At 46.2% G+C, this 19,961-nt stretch overlaps 1 protein-coding gene across 2 annotated transcripts in view; it reads left to right on the top strand.

Moving 5' to 3' along the window:
- Positions 1–19,961, top strand: part of LOC121597650 (zinc finger protein 236) — a 71,696-nt gene that overhangs the window by 32,177 nt on the left and 19,558 nt on the right. The window contains exons 2-5 of one of the 2 annotated variants that reach the window (XM_041923553.1): positions 471–2,828; positions 3,089–3,564; positions 5,446–5,806; positions 6,742–7,158. In XM_041923553.1, coding sequence (XP_041779487.1) covers positions 604–2,828; positions 3,089–3,564; positions 5,446–5,806; positions 6,742–7,158 — 3,479 coding nt within the window. In that variant the 5' untranslated portion in view covers positions 471–603. The remainder of the gene's footprint in view (positions 1–470; positions 2,829–3,088; positions 3,565–5,445; positions 5,807–6,741; positions 7,159–19,961) is intronic. The other variant, XM_041923554.1, reaches the window with a different exon arrangement.

Genomic DNA, 19,961 nt, shown 5'->3' with positions numbered 1-19,961 from the left:
ATGTTTTCACATGATATATTTATCAGAAAGTTCTTTATCACCTTCTCGAACATATCCACACACACACACACACACACACACACACACACAGCTCATGTGCACACACGTTAGACACGATGCAGAACTGATTCGGCCCTCACGAGGGATACCCCGGGTTTGAGCACTCTTACACACAAGCCCACGGATGCACCTCGTTCGCTTCTTCATCATAATGAAGCTTCCTACCTTCATACCCATTAGCTATGCAAAACGAGCGCTCTCAAGGCACCACGGTTCGATACGCTGGCCGTCGCCGTTGTCGTAGCCGTTGTTGTCATCGTTCGACTGTCACCGTACTGTAGTTCCAAACCGGATCCACACGAGAGGCTCTCTCTTGGGGGCTTCTCTTCACGGTGGGAAGGGAGAGAGGGATCCGCTTCTTAAATGCTTCGCTTATGTCTAAAGTTTGATTTACTTCCTGTTTTCGCCAGACCGTTCGACCGTTACGCTCGACGGTGCCGCTCGTGTGTCAAAGGCGCGACCGCAAACTTCATCCACACGGCCCACGGTCCCGTTCTATTGCGGCACGCATCCGCCTCGCAGCGCTAATCTACTGCGGCAGAAATGCTCGCCGAAGCGGAGGACACCGAGCTGGACGACACCCATCTCTGCATCAAGTGTGGCAGCACCGTGGAGGGAATTGAAAATTACATCAAGCACCGTAAGGCGAACTGCACGCAGCAGCAGCAGCAGCAACCGGCCGGCAAATCTTCAGGTGATGGTACCGGCGGTCTTCCGGCCAGTTCGGCTGCGGCTGATGGGAACGGCGATGATGATCAGCCGACCGTAGCCACACCGGCGGAACCGGCGCCCTATGGGACGTTTGACTTTGGCAAAACAGTCAAGGAGCAGGAGCAGCATAAGAAAGTGCCGAGCTATGACTACCATAACTACGAGCTGGAGCCTCATCATCATCATCATCATCATGAGCATCATGAGCACCACGCTGACCCGGTGCATCACCGGTCGGACGGGTCGAAAGCCGCCGGTGCCGACTACAAGAACGAGGTGAACTTTGAGTACGAGCTGGGAGCGGATTTGTTCTTTTACTCGCTCGAGCTGCAGAGCAGCAGCAAGCAGAAGCAGCCACCAGCGACCCAGCCGGGTCCGAGTGCCGGCGGTGTTACTGGAGCCGGTTGCATCCCGGTTGCGTCAAAGCTAGCCATGGCGCAGTCTAGACCGAAAACCCGCACCCGTAACGTCATTCTCGCCAGCCTACAGCTCGAAGCAGATCAGCAGCAACAGCAACAGCAGCAGCAACAGCAACATCATCAACTGCCGGACGACTGGCTGGCGACACCGAACGAGTCCGATAAGCTTATGAAAGCTGTCAGCGCTATCAGTGGCCACAAAAAGGTGGAGCTGTACCCGATATTCCACCAGGAGTCGCCGGAACCGTCGGACGACGACAGCGAGGACGAGGAGTGCGACTACAATGCGCCGCCCCGCACGCACACCGGCGGCAAGTGGAAGCCGGAAAACCGTCCATCGCCGAACGCACTGCGCAGCACGTCGCAGTGGCGCCACTGGCCGCCCGGCTCGCCGCTGGACAAGTCCGCCACCGGCGAGCCGGACGAGGAGGACGCCGATTGCTTCAAGAGTTTCCCACCGCCGCCCGGACACACGCGCGGCAAGTGGGTGCCCGGGTCGAAGATTGCGCGGCTGGAGTACAAGCCGAGCGAGGCACCGGTCAGAGGCTACGAGGACAACTACTGGTGCAGCATTTGCAACCGGCGGCTCGCTTCGCGCCACGTGTACGAGCGACATCTTCAATCAAATCTGCACCTGAAGCGGGCCCAGGAGGAATGCGAGCTGGAGCGTGCGATTAAGCCGACGCTGTACGCGAACGAGCTGTCGAAGCGGGTAGTGGAGCCGGCCACTACGAGTGGTGCTAGTAGTAGCACCGTCGTAAAGACGTTGGCAGAAACGGACACCACTGCCGCCCGGGATGAGGGAAAGCGAAAGCGCAAATGCTACTACACCAAGTGCGCCGTGTGTAAGACGCGGCTGCCGACGCACCTGCTCGGCAAGCATCTGATCTCGCGCTACCACTACCGGCGGATGCTGAACCACCCGCGGCACAGCTTTGACGTGGTGCTGAAAAACATGCACCGCATCGTGCTACAGGCTCCGTTCCAGTGTCAACCGTGCCGGTTCTACGCGAACAGCGAGCACTACTTCATGGAGCACTGGCGGTCGGGCGAGCATGAGGCGCGTGTGGCCGGCGCTGGGGGCAAGTTTTGGTGCAGCTTCTGTAAGTTTGAGTGTGAGGGTAACTTCCAGATGACGGCACACTTGATGGGTGCGAACCATCGGGAGGTGATTGCCGTTATCAATCGGTCGGTGCCGATCATTATAAGGAAGATTACGCGCATCCGGTGCAGCTGCTGCGAGCAGGAGTTTCGCTACAATGCTGAGCTGCGGCAGCATCAGCGGCACTGCGGGGCGGTTAGTGAGCGGGTGATTGACGAGGTGCGGGTGCAGGTGCAGAACACGTTCGCGTGTGAGCTGTGTCCGGCTAGCTTTCCCAATCGGACGCGGTTGCTGCAGCACGGCCAGAAGCTGCACCGGCTGGGGAACTATTACTGTTCCATTTGTGAGTGTTTGTTCGAGACGGCTCGGGAGTCGGTGCAGCATCGGAGGACTTCGAAGCATAAAATTATGTCGGCGAGAAAGCGTCGGAAGGGAAGCCTGGTGCCTAAGACGTGCTCGGTGTGTAAGGAAACGCTGGGCGACGTTTTGGAGCTGAAGGAGCATATTGCGAGCCGTCATCCGGAGGTGAAATACAGGTAAGTGTTGATCGATTAGTTTCTGCATTTGGTTAGTTCTGACTCTCCTCAAGGTTCAAGGTTTTGAAAAAAATTGTCTTATTGGAATTGTATCAAAATGATTCACTTGAACGACTACACTCATGATGACCAATTTCTCGCCTCATTTCCTAAACTCTCGGTCCAAAGCCCAGGGCACAGTTTTTCATTCTTCTGCCCCTTTCTTTATAGCACTCACTCATCTATTAATTTTCTGTTCTCTCGCACGGCCCGCGCTCCAGCTGTCCTCAGTGTGGCGAATGTTTCGTCCTGGCGCAAGAACTCGGCAGACACGTACGTGACAAAAATTGTACATTTTTCAATTCCTCCACCGAGACATCGTCCGCGGGCCCGGCACCGTACGCCCCGACGGAAGTGCTTTCGATTCCGGTACCATCCACGCCAACAACGACGACGACGACACATCAGCTCACCGGCGGTGCAGTGCCGGCGATAGTCCCACAGGCGGAAACTTCACCGTCATCATCAGCAACCCGGCCGCATCTTTCGGGCACAAATTCAATTATCTCAAATGATTCAATTAAAGTAAATATGAATGATCGTAAACTAGGCAGCAAGGAGACACATCTGTATTCCTCCACGGTGGCGGTGGCGGTGGTGCCTCCGTTCCTGGAATCGCCCGATGCCGAACCGGAACCAGCCACGACGACCGTCGACGAGCAGGCCGGGCAGGGCTCAGCTGATGAGCGCTCGAAAGGTTAGTGTACATATTTCACCGGTTTTTATTTTCCCAAACCCACCTCTCCTCCGCCCCGTTTGTGGACGATTTTGCAGGCGCCCTTGGAATGGAAATCAGTTTTCCAGACCAGAGGGGGGGGGAGACATGGGCAAAGAATAACTTTTACTGGTTAAATTCTACGCGCCAGGCTGCGCTCCGTCCTGTGATGCGCTAACCCGTTTTCGTGCTTTTGGGATACACGATTTTGGGCCAGATGACTAATCCGTTGCATCTGGCCACCAGTAAAGAACGGTGATGGGCAGCTAAATAATTGTACTGTCAGAAAGTTTTTGGAGCCCGCCTAGACGTGCCGGGATTGGGTTTGTGTTGTGGGTCAAGGGTGTATATGCTGTAGCTAAGAGTGTAGCGCAAATTTTTCAGATACAAATGAAAGTAAATTAGATCATCTTGAACAATTTTTTTTTATTATTTTACAAAATACAATTTATTGAAAGACTCGTACAGCTTAAGGCATATAGTATTACGTATTAAAACATGGGGCAATGTGCATTTCTTTTTCGTCCTTTTGATCGAAAGCTTATAAAGCAACTCATTTAATGTGATTTTAATAAGTGTCAATATTTACCTATAATATTGTTTCACATTGAAAACCATCAAATGTCGTTCAATAAACATTTGGAATCTTTTTTGGAGCTATGTAGCCATCACAAACGACTACTTTTAAGAGATAGATTCTTTAAATTATGAGAACAATTTTCGTTCTCCAGTCTCATGGAACAGTCATCTAGTCGTAAGCCTAATCAACAGGTCCGACAGTGGTTCAAGCTGCGTATAGAACAAATCTTCATATACCTTGAACTGGTTATTTTGCTATAAGTAAACCAACATTCTGCAACCAACAACTGCAAGTGATGTAGAAGTTCAATAGGAGGCTTAATCAAGACTAGACAGATTACGGTTGTTTTCAAAGATTTTGCAAAAACGTATGTGTTTTAAACATTTCATCACAAAAAATGCACCATTTCGCAGCCATTTATCTTTGGAATGCATTAAAACCAACGGCAAGAATCAGAGGCAGTTTTGTTTATTAATAATTGTGGTTGGTTTCGTCTTACAATATTTCAAAGTATAAGGGGTCACAACTTGCCCCTTGATGAACCATTTCCAGTCTTGATAGTGCTTAGTATATGTAAGGAATCTGCTAAATCTTTTTATTGCATAGTTTCAATAGCTGAGCTAACTTGCTTGGAGCACAACAAAGTTAATAGATTGGAATTTTCGATAGTTATAGTTATATATGACAATCTACTCATCTCCGAACAATAACGTCCTTTATTTTGATTTTATATGTTTCAACTATTACAATACTTTCTTTCTATTACACTATTACAAAACTAGATTACATTCATGCACAAACTTAATCAAAGAGGGAAGGATTTTGTAATTATAAGAATTTAGTCACGTTATGATTTCAAACCAAACATTGGATTTTATACAAGCCTATTTTGAGCTGAAAATCATCGAGGCATCAAAAACAATGCCAACACGATGGTGATAAGCATTTCATTATTAATCAGATAAAAAATTGTTCACCCGAAATATTAATTTTCTCAACACAACATGTCCCGTACTTCGTAGTGCTTTTGGAAAAACAAATTTCCACCTTATGTACACTCCCCGTCAATGTCAACCCACTTACCGATACAAATCACGTCCTTTGATATGCTTCGCATACCATCAGCGCAGCAAAAACACGCACCAAGCCACTAATACCTGTCCACCGTTTCCTCCCCTCTCTCCCCCGTTTTCTTTTCATGCCCGGATGCCTTCGCGGACGGGGGAGTCAAAAATCTCATCAAATCACGTCACAAAACCGCTACGGCCGCGCTGTACAAACAGTTGATATGATGGAAAATTATTCACCCACCACCGGGCCACCGGGCCAACGCTCCTCCGCCTCGACGCCGTTCGGGATTAAATTGGAATCGCTCCGGCCGACCGCCCGACAGCCTTCGCCCACTGTCCAACGTCCGGCAGCCACCACGACCACCACCGCCTCCTCAGCCCCATCGACAGTGGTATCAAATTCGGATTGCGATAATATTGTTGCCGGCCGGAGCCCGCAAGCGTCAGCAGAAATCTTTTTCACCATGGCTAATAATGCGTCCGAAAATAATACTGTTTACGTTGATGAAATTGTTGGCACCATCGGCGAGGACGGTTCGGCCGTTTGCTGGCAGTGTAAAATATGCCCATTCAGGTATTTGTTAGCCCCAAATTGGGAGCGTGGGGAGCACTGGAGGGCTGTGAAAAACCTTCCCCCCCCCACCCCCTCCTAAACCGTCCCTCACCGAACCTTCCGAAGTACCTTCCCGGACCTGCTGGATCGTTAAGGACCCTCCCTCTCAAAACCGGTCGGACATACGATCGGTGCCTCGGAAAATGTATATTCGGAGGCACGCAGCCTTCTGGCAAAAGCACCGTCCGCTCCACCACCGTTCCATAGCTTAGGGCTCTGCTCTCTCTCTCTCTCTCTCTCTCTCTCTCTCTCTCTTTGCTTCTTTTACCTTTGCTGTTGTTGTTCACTTACCTTCCCTCTGGTGAGCCATCGAACCACCACGGCGATTGTCCTTTCGGGCTGCTGCTGTACCAAATGAGCCAGGATGAGTATCCGGAGTGTGTTTACCTGTTTGCTTATTTGTTGCTGTCCTTGCTAATTTTCCATTTTCCCGCTCCCTCTCCCCCCTGTGCGAGTGTGCCGTCTGTGCGTGTTTTAGTGTGCGAACATTTCCATTTCCAGTACCCTGCCAGTGCGCCGGTATGCGTATCGGTCTGGTAGGTTTCGTAGGAAACTTAAAATACATTCGCACGCCCGTCACTGACCAACTCCGCTCGGGGATAATTCAATGGGGATACAAAGAGAGGAAGAAAGATAGCGAGAAAAGAGATAGAGAGAGCAGCACTCAAAACATGGCCCCTCGGGCAGTAAGCGACGAACGAGGAGGGCTCGGAATGGTTCGGAATATAGGGACGAGTAAATGACGCTTTTTCAACCTTCATTAAAATTTTCTCATTTCATTTATTTTATCCTCCCCCCCCCCCCCCCCCCACTCTCCCGCCGACCGTCGTGTCCGTTTTGTGTCCTTCCCAACCCCAAACAACAATGGAAAAAAACACACACCCACCACCCCACAGAACCTCATCGCAGGCCGAATTTCTGTTTCACGAAATTTTGCACTCATCAAAGTTGGATGACAAAGCAAAGCCGTCCCATTCCCCGTCGGGGAATCGGGCCGGGGGAAAACAGTCCGCCCCGCCCGCAAAAATCACCTGCCCGCTGTGCGGGAAAGCATTCTCCAAGGCGTCCCTGCGCTGCCACCTGCGCCAGCACACGGACGAGCGGCTGTACCGCTGCCCGCACTGTCCGATGGCGTTCACGCGCAAGGCCAATCGCAAAAATCACATTGATAACATACACCACGAGCAGAGGCGTGACGATGCCACGGGACCGGTGGTGGGGACTGCCGGTGCACCGGGCGACGAACCGAACGAGGACGCCGGCCCATCCCGCCGGGCGATCTGCACTAGCTGCGGCAAATCGTTCGCCAATCGGTGAGTATAGTAGTTTCGGCTTGTTCTCTTGCTGCCCCTTTTTTCCCGGATGTAATTGTTGTATCTACCTGCACCCGCTGTTGGGCTATTGTCCCACAGTTCTATACTCTCCTGCCAACCCACCCTATCTGGTCCACACAAAACCGGACGCATTTGCAGCTAATTTATGACCCGCTGGGAAATATCGGAATAGTTAAATATTTAGCAATCGCTTTCTTCGCGCAATGTTACGTTAGCCATCGGTGGGCGTTGGGTCCGTTGGAATGTTGGGTTTGGTGGGAAAGCGTGTTTGCTAATGTGTTTCCGCTAGCGTTGTTGCGTTGTCTTGAGAGATAGTGGAATTTATAGAAAACCATCGCTTCCCGTTTCAACCGGGCGCTCGCTTTCTGCAAGGACATGTATGAAATTAATACACCATCCATTAGAGCCGGCGTTACTGGCCTTTAAAAATGTTTTGCCCCAATTGCCCAACAACAAATGTAATGTGCTCTCCGCTGTTGACCCAACCCCCCATAAAAGAGGCGCAAAAAAGGGAAAATCTTTCCACGAATTTAATGACCCTCGCCCTCGCCCGCTTTACGTGGCATTATTTCGGAGAAATATGATAACACCTCCCGTTGTAAATTGCATAAACATATATTTCGTCCGGAAAATGATGCTTGCGACGGAAAGGATGAATAGCCAGCTGGAGAGAGAGAGAGAGAGACAGACACAAACCAGGAATGGGCTGCAATTAAGCGCTGGTGAACGGGCGAAATGCGAAAATGAGACTCTGGGTGTAAGGAAAAACCCTCACCAGGTCCACCACCGGCGACATGAGTTTTCGGTTTGACAAATGTTTACATAAGCGTGTGTGTGTGTGTGTGTGTGTGTGTGTGTGTGTGTGTGTGTGTTTGTGCGCGCGCGATGGTGGCACCTTCTTGCCGCAGTAATTAGAGCTAGGGAAAGCGAGGCATGGATGTGTCAGGACGATAAAACTGATAACTTTATGTGACCCAGCCCAGCTCCAGCTGAAGATACAGGACCTGCTGACATGAGCAGAGCGGCCTCATCACACAGACACACAGCGCTCAAGATAACGAGTTTCGCATACGGGTGTGCGCCTTCCGTGTCAGTCAACCGATCCGACCAGGCCCAGCACAAGCGACTGTAACTGGTGGTCACAAATTTTCCACGCTCGGAAGCCCCGAACAAGTTTGGGTCATGTAAATTCTTCGGCCCAAACAGTGGAGCGAACCCACTCAGCATGTAAACACATCACACGCCTTCGACGTAAATAATTAAATATTTTTACCTCCTTTACACTCGCCGCACACTTTATGAGTGTTTAGATAAGGCGCCGTTTGAGCCTGGGGCTGGTTTATGTTGCTTGCTTCGGCCCGCTCCACAACCCTCACTAGGAAAGACAAAACATGGCGCGCACACACACACATGTCATGTCAGTGATTGTCCCACACAGGCCGGCAGAAAATGGCCATCAGAGTGCTAATGCCTATGCCTTTGAAAGACACTGGTGTCGGTCTTGCGAGCTTGCCAGTTGTGGTCGCCGGTCCTGCACCGTACCGGGGAGTTGGTAGAAGGCGGAACGTCCAGCAGCGGCCGGAGCAAAGATTCCGATGGTCACCGCTTGGGGTTTGTGTGCTGCTTTTCCTCACGTGAATGTCAACGAGATAATTCAGCAATTATCCTTGCGCCCTGCCGAAAGTGGAAAAGCGAGAAGGAGAGAAAAGAAGCACATGAGATGGTGACCTTTTTGCCCCTTCCTTTTAGGTAGTACGATTACCAAGGTATGTCTAGATGGAACCGGGTGAACTAATTCATGGATCCGCACATCAAGATCACTTAACCGTGTGGGTTTTTTTTTGTTCTCTATCTCTCTATTCTTCACCTGCCACATCTCACACACATTCAATACGGATGCCCGTGCTCCGGGATTGGCCGCAACGGTCTGCTGCCTCCCGGCAGGAACAAAATCGGTAAAAGATTCATTGTAAATGGTTTTTGTACGTTCGGGTCGGCCACTGTCCACTGTGCTTGGGCTTTGTCCCAAAGATACCCAGGCAGCATAAAGATTCGCCCCGGGGCTAATCCGTTGTGTCGCATTGCACTGGAAAGACAACATCGCGCAAGAACGATTCGCAGCAACAAGACGGCACCGCGATGCTGTATGCCGCCTGTATCGCAATGAGACACAAATGGAGCACAAAAACACGCCATGGGTGGCTCCAGTTGCCTGGCTAGAAGCGCATCCTCATCGCCGCGGCCCCATTATTGCACAGCCGCCACATTAGCGTAGTGGTGGGGGTCGCGATTAGTGTGACCGGTCGTGATTGGTAACTCGGGCCCGCGCAAATGGGCATATCCGTGGCAGTGGATGGAGGCTGAGGGTGAAGCTAGTCAAATGAACCAGAAAAGTCCTTCACATCCCTTTAGTGTGCAGCCACACTTACACACACAAACACACACGTGGGTAGAGTGTAGCGATAAAATGCAAAGTTAATTACAGAAATCCTAACGTAATTTGTGAAAATAGCTACTTGAGTTGATAGATTTATAGAAAGAAGCACACAAAAAAACAACCACCGCCACACACACACACACACATACTGTTTGCTTTTGTTGCTTTCGGGGCTGCCTCTGGTTCCTGCTTTGCTATTAACAATTGTATGGGATTGTGGCCGTTCCGCACGGGGCAAGTGCTTCACGGCGGCAGCGTTTACGAATATAGTACCAATTAATGTCACGTGTAATCTAAAGACGAAACAAACAAATAAGGTACACTCCCGTAACCTGCCGATCGCGTAATTGGTGGTGTACATTTCGGTATCGTTTTGTTTGCCGGAACAGTTTAGCACGAATCGAGGTTTTGTAGTGGCATTGGGTGGGGTGTAAGGGTTGTTTTTTTTGCTCGTACATGACTCTTTGATGTATTTAAGCAAATTAGTGATTTCATTATCTTTGTACCACGATTTGTTCCATCGTTTAACCTTTTTTGTTACTTGATTCAACTAATGCTTGTATTTTTCCTTTGTTATTCTTATCTTACAAAAGTTACACTTTGTAACTTACTATTTACATGTCTCATATATAATTAGATTTTTACTTAAAAAAGTTTGCCTAACCTATCCGAACATAGCCCAAATCCGACCTCCTAACTATGAAAAAAGAAGATGCTGCTTGGCAGATAACGGATAAAAGGATCTTCAGATCGTCTCTCGATCCATTATTAACGTCACAAAGCTGCCACTACAATCACGCGTATTATTATTATACCAGAACAAAGTTTGCCAATGGTTATTTCTCATAATTATATACCTTATCAGATTGGCTAGAAAGCATTATTCAATGCTTGTAAGATGTTTTTCACCAGCTGTCAAACATTTTTAACAGCAGTGCTGTTTATAAATCACTTGAATAATGCTTTTAAAATGGAATGTAAACGGTATTTACTCAAAAGAAGCGTTTAAATTCTAATATATTTGAATATTCCTTTTTGTTTAGAAGCAAGATACAGGGTTTTCCAACTCACTTACGAATTTAAACATTGCTTTTCACCGCGAGCAAGAATTTATTTTTTTATTTCTTCAGCATGATTTTCAACACTTCACCTATCAACGGGTGATGAGATCTGGCTTCAAACCCCGGTAAAAATAACAATAGCGATTTGAAGAGCTGTCAAATGTTGCATTTGCATCACAATATTGCTTTAGTTCTTTCACACGATTTTCAACACGCCTTAAGCTGGATTGAATTTGACAGTGATTTGTGATGTGTAAGAACTGAAAATGTATTCTGATGCCAATACAATGTGTGACAGCTGTTCAACCACATCTTGAAGGCGGTGAGGTAATGAGATGTGCACATTCGGAAGTGACTTGAAAAACCCTGTAAAGATTTTCAACACATCACAAGGAACTGTCAATCTCAATCCACGCGCGTTGAAAATCATCTAGAAGAACTCATACACTATTGTGAAACAAATACTATTATTGTGTGCACTGTTATCGGAAAAGGCTTATCGATTTTCATTTGTTCAAGCTTTTAATTAAATGAGCCTTAATTTGCTTATTTCAATACATCAGAAATTTTCAATCATTGTTGCTTGGTTTTAAGAGTTTTCTTTATCTTCATTTACTTAATATAACTAATTCATTTAAATCACATATACGCTTACTCTACGTACCCTAAACGCTATAAACCACTGCTAAAAACACATCACCGCTTAACGAGCTCGTGTGCGTAACTGGTACCGGCTTAGCTGTAGATAAATTTCCAACAACGACCACCATCCCCCGACTACCCAACTGGCACACAGCTTCCATTGGGTTGTTCGAGGTCGTCCGCTTCGAAGTTGAACACCGCCCAACACTCACACCTACCGTACAGCGAGCGGTTGGGCAAGGGCAAATGGGTAGCACAACTATGCGCGAATGTCCTGTCATTTTGTGACACTGGCTCCGCAAACGCTGACGACCGTACGCCAAGCCGATGTAGCACGAAGTTCATCACACGGTCCTCTTCTTAATTGGTGCGATGTTACGGAGCAGGGACAAATAACTCCCTCCGTGCTATGGTCCACAATGGTGGCCCAGTTGGCGCATAAACATAGCCACCACCATGCCGTTAAACTGGCCACCATCACCGGTCTGGCATTTGCCCGCGACGCGCTCCAGGACGAAACTTCGTGGACGGATCATTTTTGTGCAGAGCAGCACAGTCGGGGTACGCACCTCGACGACATAAACTTGCCACCCGCCCGTTTGTGTGTGTGTGTGTGGAGGGGGGATTGGAACGAGCGCACCGTAACCATAACATCGTAACAGATGCGATACTCCGGGTATCCCCGTGCTGTGTCGGTCCCGTTGCCCACAGTCGGCAGTGGATGTGGTACGGTATTAATATGACAAGCCCCCGGTAATATACACGGTCCCAACACATATATTTAGAAGTCCTTGTACCGTTGTCAATATGGTTAGTTTTAAGATTTACTGGGCACTTCGCCCATCGCGCCCAGCGGGCTAATCCTGCCTGTTCGTTAATTCAGTCGGCGGCTAGGCGTCGGCCCAGCGCTGGAAGCCCGGGGTCCATCAAAATGTGCCATAATTGTATTTTAGCCAGCCCACAGCGTAGGCGTGCGGGTGGGCGGCGGACTCATCGTGCCGAGCGATCGTGGGAAATGCATTGCATCTTCCCATACACGTTGTGCTAATATGCTATTAGTTTAAGAGAGAAAATGGCACCAATACATTGTTAAGGTTAGCTCCATGTTTTGGTCCTTCAATTGGCATGTAATTACTTTTAGAAAGTATAATCTTAATTTAAATAAATATTATATGAAGATTATGTTTTCTTTGAGGACATATTTATTAACTTTTCGAATATGCTGAATGTTTCTTGATCGATTTTTAACCTTTTAAAAACATGGTGTATTGTTATGGTACAAGGTTTTGACAGCTTTTACAGGCAAAATTGAATAAGGCAATGATGTCCAGTATTTATTTTTGGCGTTAAGCCTCGAAGAATAATTCGGAATTTCGATTTATTAATTTGAAAAAGCAACAAAAGAACGCATTTTTTTCACAAAATTTGTTAATAATTACAAAACATGTTAATTTATACCGCAGGGACCTAAAGAAAAGCTTTAGATGTTGAAATCTACAAAAAAGAGTAAAATTGAATGATTGAAATAATATGCAATAAAATGATAACATTTAATACTTTAATGTTGCAGTCTACTCTCTTCATTTGTGCTTCTGAGTACATTTTACTGTAAAAAGTTTAGTAATTAAAAGTGCTGTTTTCCTCGTGTTTAACACAGCTTAATTTGAGCTTTAAGAATTTTGTGTACAACCGATAGAGCCTGACAGTTTTGTCACATTTTTTTAGTATTTAAAGCACTTAACTTATGACCACTTCTCCCCAAACCCTACCACACTGACAACGCAAACCTAGTATGCATAAATTTCTGGCAACATATGGAACGCTAGATGATATTCACCCTTCACGCAACCCTTGCAGTACCCTGCAAGCCAATTTACAGCCTCGGCACCGGTGGCGGCTCAATAACGATCGGAAGATTTAATTACATATTCATACACCACTCGCTTTTGCCCGGGGTCCAAAAAAGAACAAAATAACACCGTTTGTTTCCTCCTGCTCTGGGCCACGTTGTCGAAGTGTAATCTCGCCACGGCCTAGGCCACGTTACCGAAAAGGGATAATTCGATTGAGTTTTGATGATTTCACTCTGCTAACCTGCGCCCAAACTTTGGAAACCCCGTTTGGCCTTCCGTTACAGGGCAGCCAACAACGACAACAAAAAACGGGCAACACCAAATAATGGTAGGAAATGAGCTTAAGTCCCTGGAAACATTTCGTGTAATTTATGAGTAAAACACCACCGTCCGGAAGCGTCGCCGGGTAATGCAGGCGCACTACCCAAAAACATTCACCTATGCGATCCGAAACGCGTGGACACCGTGGCCTAGCCGTGTGAGGAAAATGCCCCCGGCTGCTCCTCTGTACCTTAGCCCGAAGACATGGCAAAGGAACCCGGTCGGGGTTGTTGCAAACGGAACAACCAACCCAACCGAAGGGACAGATCCGCAGAAACCGCTACAATGCCAATTCATCTAAATACCGATGCTCGTTTACATTACGACCGGGCGAAATACTACAAATATACTTTTGTCCCGTAATGGGCACTTCACACACACACACACACACCTGCCCACGTACCAGGTTGCACTGTCCGGCATCTCGGATTCCGGTCGCAACATCCGGGAGCACATGTAGGGAAAGATTAAAATTATTTCCACAGCACAGCCTCGGAATAATGGAGAGTTCTTAGCTCTCGACCAAACGGTAGCCCCTTTGGCCCGGCCGTCCGTGCTCAGTTGACCACGTGCATTAGCAGCACTGCCCCGCTGCTTTCTTTCTGGAAAGGTCTTTACCGCGAGTGCATGGGTACGTGTGTGTGTGCTAACAGCTTTCCGTTTGTATTTCCGTATGTATCAGACCTTCCGGTCCGGTGCCGAAACAATCCTCGGCCGTTCGGTGTTGACCCGCGCCGACTACCCCATTAAGCATAAGTATAAATCTAAATAGCAAATAAATTATGAAGATTTTCATTTTATTTGTTTGCGGGAAAATTGTAGACTCTCGTTTGGGCAGGGGCAAAAAGAAAACGACGACCAGGAACAAAGCAACAACAACAAAAATACAAACCCGGGAAGTGCAACGACAATAGGAGCTTTTCAGTAATGAGAGGAGCAAATGTCTGGAAAACGGTTTTGTCTATCGTTCGCGGGCGCATTACCTTTGCGCGTTACAGTTACTGGGAAACACGAGTAGAACGCTCGAACACGGGTGGCAAATCATGCAGAAAATAGTGGCATAAAAATGCTAGATAATAATGGTATTATTCATTAATGGTTTTTTTTTCGATTTGAATTGAATGGTCAGTTTGGTAACTGCTTTATGCGATCGATTATTATTTGTTTCTCGTTCTGTTTTAATTAGTGTTTTCTTTCTTTTTATGTTTAAAGTTTTTTTTCATCTTTTCATTGCTATACTTAACAGCAGTTAAGTATATTATGAGTTTTTATTATTTATGTGTAGTATGCATCTCTTTTTTAAACATATTTTATTCTTCTTTTTAAAATATTAATTCGTATGTACCTATTTTGTATGTAATTTTTACTACATACATTATTACTTTTATCCAGTATTAAACATTTGAGCGTTTACATTCAGCAATTCATTCAGTCAAACACAATTTGTAGCTATTAGAAGAAAAAATAATATAATATTTGATTTTATTGTAAAATTTCAATTGAATGTTTACTTTGAATCAATCGATTTGAATTGTACGTTGCTAACGTTTTTATTTGTTTTTATTTTATGGGTTATTGCTCGATCTGTTTTTATTTTTGTTTTTCTTTTAATGTTTATACTTTTTTGCAGTTTTTATTGTAATATTGACATTTGAAATTATTTTTGTTGAATATATTATTACTGTTTATTATTTACACATTCTATTCTTTTTCCGGTTAAACTTGCTGATTTTAAAAATAATTCTGTTTAGTTATTTTTTCAGTTTTTTACTACTTTAGTAAGGATTTTTTCTAGTATTTTATATTTTATCGTTTGTATATTATCGTCAAAAAAATCGTCAGTTAAGCGATTTAAATATAAATTTATTGTTACTGCTATTTGTAAATCGTAATATTTTCAAACTCTTTTTTTGTTATTGCATCATAAGGGATGTAGTACACAACATCTAAAAATCGCAAATAAAGCATTGAAAGTGTTGTAATACATGATGCTACAATGATTATCACCTTACCACTAGCAACAGGAAATGAAACTACAGGACTTCCTAGCCTTTGTTTGCTTTTTTACTATTTTTCCACCCCGACGTGTAATGTTTGTCGGCTCATTGTTTTTACATACACTTTTTTTCAACACGCCATACTGCTCTCTCTAGTTTCGGGAAATTCTTTTCTATATAATTACAGGCCGTGGCAATAAACAAGTTGTAGGCATGCTATTTGCTTCCGGTCTCGCAATGGACATCTATGCGGAAAATAAAACACTTTACTATCGCTCTAGTACCGCTGTGTCTCCTAACCTCAGACAAACCAACGACCTCTACAGTCAGAAATTTCCTCGCCATGTACCGAGATTCAGTAACATCTTTCCGCCAGCAACCGGGCCCAACAAATGATCATCCCATCCACAAAAATGACCAGGAAAAACTTTTTTCCCACCATTCAGGGGGAAAATGTACCTTTGCATCGCATTTGCAAACTGTTGTTTCGTAGCACGGAGGTTTTGGTCAAACCCTTTGGCCGCTTTCTATTGTCAAATGTGTCCTACCGCCGTCGTAGTCGTAACCGAAACTCGGTACTTTGTTTTATTTTCCCGAGGTTTTCCATCCGACTACGCGGGGGGGGACCATTGGCCATATAATCCCATTGACGCCGAACATCTCCTGTCACCGTTTTATCCCGCCACGGTAAACCGCCAGAAACGGAGCAAAAATGATTCCAAGACCCATTATCCAGGTGAACGGGGGCGTACCGCAGTTTGGTCAGCCATACGTGGCCGTCGGTTTCGTAAATCGTTTCGGTGCGTCTTTCTGTTGCCTTCCGTCCTGCCAGGAGCCGGAGCCGGAGCTGGCGAGAAAAGTCATCCACGGAATGCAAGAATCCATCCGTGATCAGACACATCGGATTCAACTGCATACTTTTTGGGGTATTTTTGCCCGGTTGGTCGTGGTTTTTTTTTATTATTATGATCCTTACGCTTTCCGCTGCCCGGCGCTTAGGTGTTTCGGTATGTTGGGGTTGGCAAACGTTTCGGTCAACCGAGCACCCAGGCAACTTCCCTTCAATCCAAATAGATTAAATAGCAAAATGACCGCGTCTGCCAAGGATTCGCCGACCACACTCGGCTGTAAACTCTCATTTGCAGTGTACAAGTGGGAATCCGTGCCGATTTTTGGCCCCTTTCGCATAACCATGTTTATTTTTATTTTGAACTTTTCATCCAGAAACGGTTAGAAGTTGGATCTGAAAGGCATGCAACCTGCACACTTATTGCTAGCCGTGGAATACGTTTGTCGTGTAAATAAAATTCTATCTAGAAAATGGTTATGGTAGCAACATTCCTTCCAACACATCACACCGCTTGATTGGTCATTTGATGACTACCCGAGTTCCGAGTGCAACCTGATAATGGGTAAAATTCGGGCAAAAATAAAGTACCAAGCTTACCAAATACAGGCGAATCGTTCCCATAACCATTACTTTTAATTTCTTCCATCCCGACGCACGCATTCCAGTACTGCCGTGTTTATTTTTTGCCCTGGTTTTCTAATTTCTCCTGTTGGGATCATGCATTGAAAACTCATGAAAAAATAAAACCTCACAACTCGTGTCTTTGGAGATTCTCGAGACTCTTTCCGAATTGCCTTTTGCATCGAACGCTTACGGTCGGCTTGTTTTATAGCGCACTCTAACTTCATTTGAGCTCTCAACTTACTTTATCTACCTTTTGGAGCCACGTTGAATTCTTCGTAGACAACGGGATGGTTTTGCGAAAGTACTTCAGCACTAGCTCTAGAGCCGCAATGGCACGAAAACGGCACTCCAGCTGGTACGGTTTGCTGTCGTACCGTTTTGATAGGCGAAAAAATATTCCTTATTTCGGTTGACCAGCACATAAATGTCTATAAATATTTCGCCCTCCAAATCCACCTCTTTTCGGCGCGAGAGGTCATCGGGAGGGTTGTCTTGGCCGTTTGCCTGGTCCTTTCTTCCGCAGGTGATAATAATATATTTTCTTCCCTGGACATGAGCATTCGCTTTTTAGTCGTATCTTTTGCTCTTGCAAACAAACAAACAGCGTACACACACACACACACCCAAAAACTACACTAAACCGGACACTTTTACGCTTCTACAAGCTGTAAAGTCAAAAGGATCGCACTAAGACTCGTACGAATTTCCTACGAAAAATGCGACAGAAATCCAAACCTAGCTTTGGTATTCTAGCTTCACCCCAGACTTCCCCCCATTGCACCTGGTGCGCTGCTTGCGTACAGCGGACAATCGCTATTTTATGAACCGCCCGGTGCCCGGTGGCCAAGACTGCATTTTGTAGTTTATGGCGCACTTTGTCGGCGGCCTCGGGAACGATTGAATACTTTTATCTGCCCGTGCAACGTCCAACCGTTTACATGATTTACGGTCCTGGGCGCGTCGAAACATCCTGCCAGTTCGGTGCGGTGGTCAAGGATTCAGCCCGGCTTTAGGCCTGGCTTTCCGGGCGGTATGGATTTCTTCACTCCGCGCCCCGGCAAAAGGGTGTGAAAAATGTGACCGCAGTCAGGTCGAAACTCCTGCCCTGCAGAAAAAAAACCGTCATCCCCCATCTGATCGGAAGTGCACAAGTATTTTAACGTGCATTCCATGACCATGTCCGAAATCGTTTGACGTTTCCTTGGACGCTTGAAGTGGTGAGATGTGGTGTTCCTTCGGTGTAAAGTCCCAGCCGAACAGACTGGGGGCGAAAAAACGGACCCGCTCGTTTCCACCTTTTCTGACGATATGAGCTGGCCGAAGGTCTGATGTGCGATGAGACCATAAATTCCACTTCACATATCATCCCGCACCGCATTCCCACACAGGAGAGTTTGAGCTTTATCGAAAAACGATTTATAAACGACAATCCACTGTGGATCGTTGTTGGGACCAGGTGGGGAGGTGTAGGGGCGACTTGCTGAATGACGATCCCATCTCAAACCGTGCCGATCACTGTAAAAGGCGAAGCGTTTCGCTCCCATCATCGCACACAAACTGCCTTTATAAATCTTCCCGATATGCTGGCAACCGTAGCGAGAGCCCCCAAACTGAACACCGAAAACGCATCGCATCCCAAAACATTGCTGCACCGTCTGTCAGACCCGTGCACACACATATCCTTGACTTTGTCTCCACGCTCAAACTGCTGTCGACGGCTACGGTACAACGGTAACGATCCGGAAACACACCATCCGGGCCAGGCCTCACTTGATGGTACCGAGTCCCCCATTTCCCACGCCGGATGTGGTAATGAAGTGTGCACGGAAGTATTTACCACGCTCGGAAGGTGAGTGAGTGAGTGAGTGAGTGAGCGGGCTCGATATCTTGCGGCTGTGGTGCGCATTTCCGAGTGATTGGCGCTTGGTTCGATGATCCATGGAAAAGTGTGTGTGTGTGTTCCATTCAGTGGGAAACAAATCATTCTTATCGATACCTTGCCAAAGAAATGGCATCACATTGTGAGCGGCAACACCTCACGGTTCTTGGTCGTACGGCTGTGGATGGTTGTGGGTTTTATGTTGGTGGATTTTATGGTGAAACGATCGCTATTGATGTCTGAGTTTGACAACGTGAGGTTGATTTAAGACACCCCGGGCTTGATGGTTTGCTCCACTGCTGCTTCCTAGTGCTGAGATAACGTTTGATTAAGCGCACAGTAAGTGTTGTGAAACGTTTTCATTGTTGCTGGCGTTGCTGTTGCTTCTACTGCTTCGGTACACTGGCAACGGCTGCAGACAGCAGCAAATGCAGTGTTGAGTTAGAATGTTATCTTTGGCTGTGTTGGGATCTGTTTTTGTAACAGCGCAAGTGATTTTGACATGAAGATGTCTCTTTTTTTTTGTTAGCCAATAACTTCCTATCAAAGGAAAGTCTGTCCTTTGTAAAATATTTTTGCAAGAAATCAAAATATATGTTCGTGTTTTGTTAGAAATGATTCATAATTTATCTATTTAAACTTGCTTTTCATTGCCAATTCGAATACTTATCGTGTAGTAGCAGTAGTAGTATTTGTTTATTGAATAATTACATTAATGCGCGTTGCGCATTTTTCCTACAATTTATAATGGGTCCGTCATTTTAGACTCTCCTCAATGTTCTTTAATATTTGTTATATATATAACATTGTTGGAGTTATATATTTTTGCTATTTCGAAAGTATGTTGCTATTTCTATGAATAATTTTTAGTTAATAGTGGGAAAATTATCACAAAAATCAACTGAAAAGTTTTATATGAGAGCTAACCCATTACTATCTATGGCCTAAAGTAACCTATCTGATCGTACGTAATATCTATGTCTAAATAACTAACTAAGTACTATTGTGTATCATAACACTAGCTGTTGTAATAAGCTGTTGGAACTATTACGGCACTTGTTTGTATAATTGTTGTATAACTTTTCAATATGGACGTTTATATATTCAGTGTTCAGCCT

This window comes from Anopheles merus, chromosome 3R, assembly GCF_017562075.2.
Source record: "Anopheles merus strain MAF chromosome 3R, AmerM5.1, whole genome shotgun sequence".
NCBI lineage: Eukaryota > Metazoa > Arthropoda > Insecta > Diptera > Culicidae > Anopheles > Anopheles merus.
The sequence above is the reverse complement of the archived record's forward strand: the minus strand, read 5'-3'. Positions and strand labels throughout refer to the sequence as shown.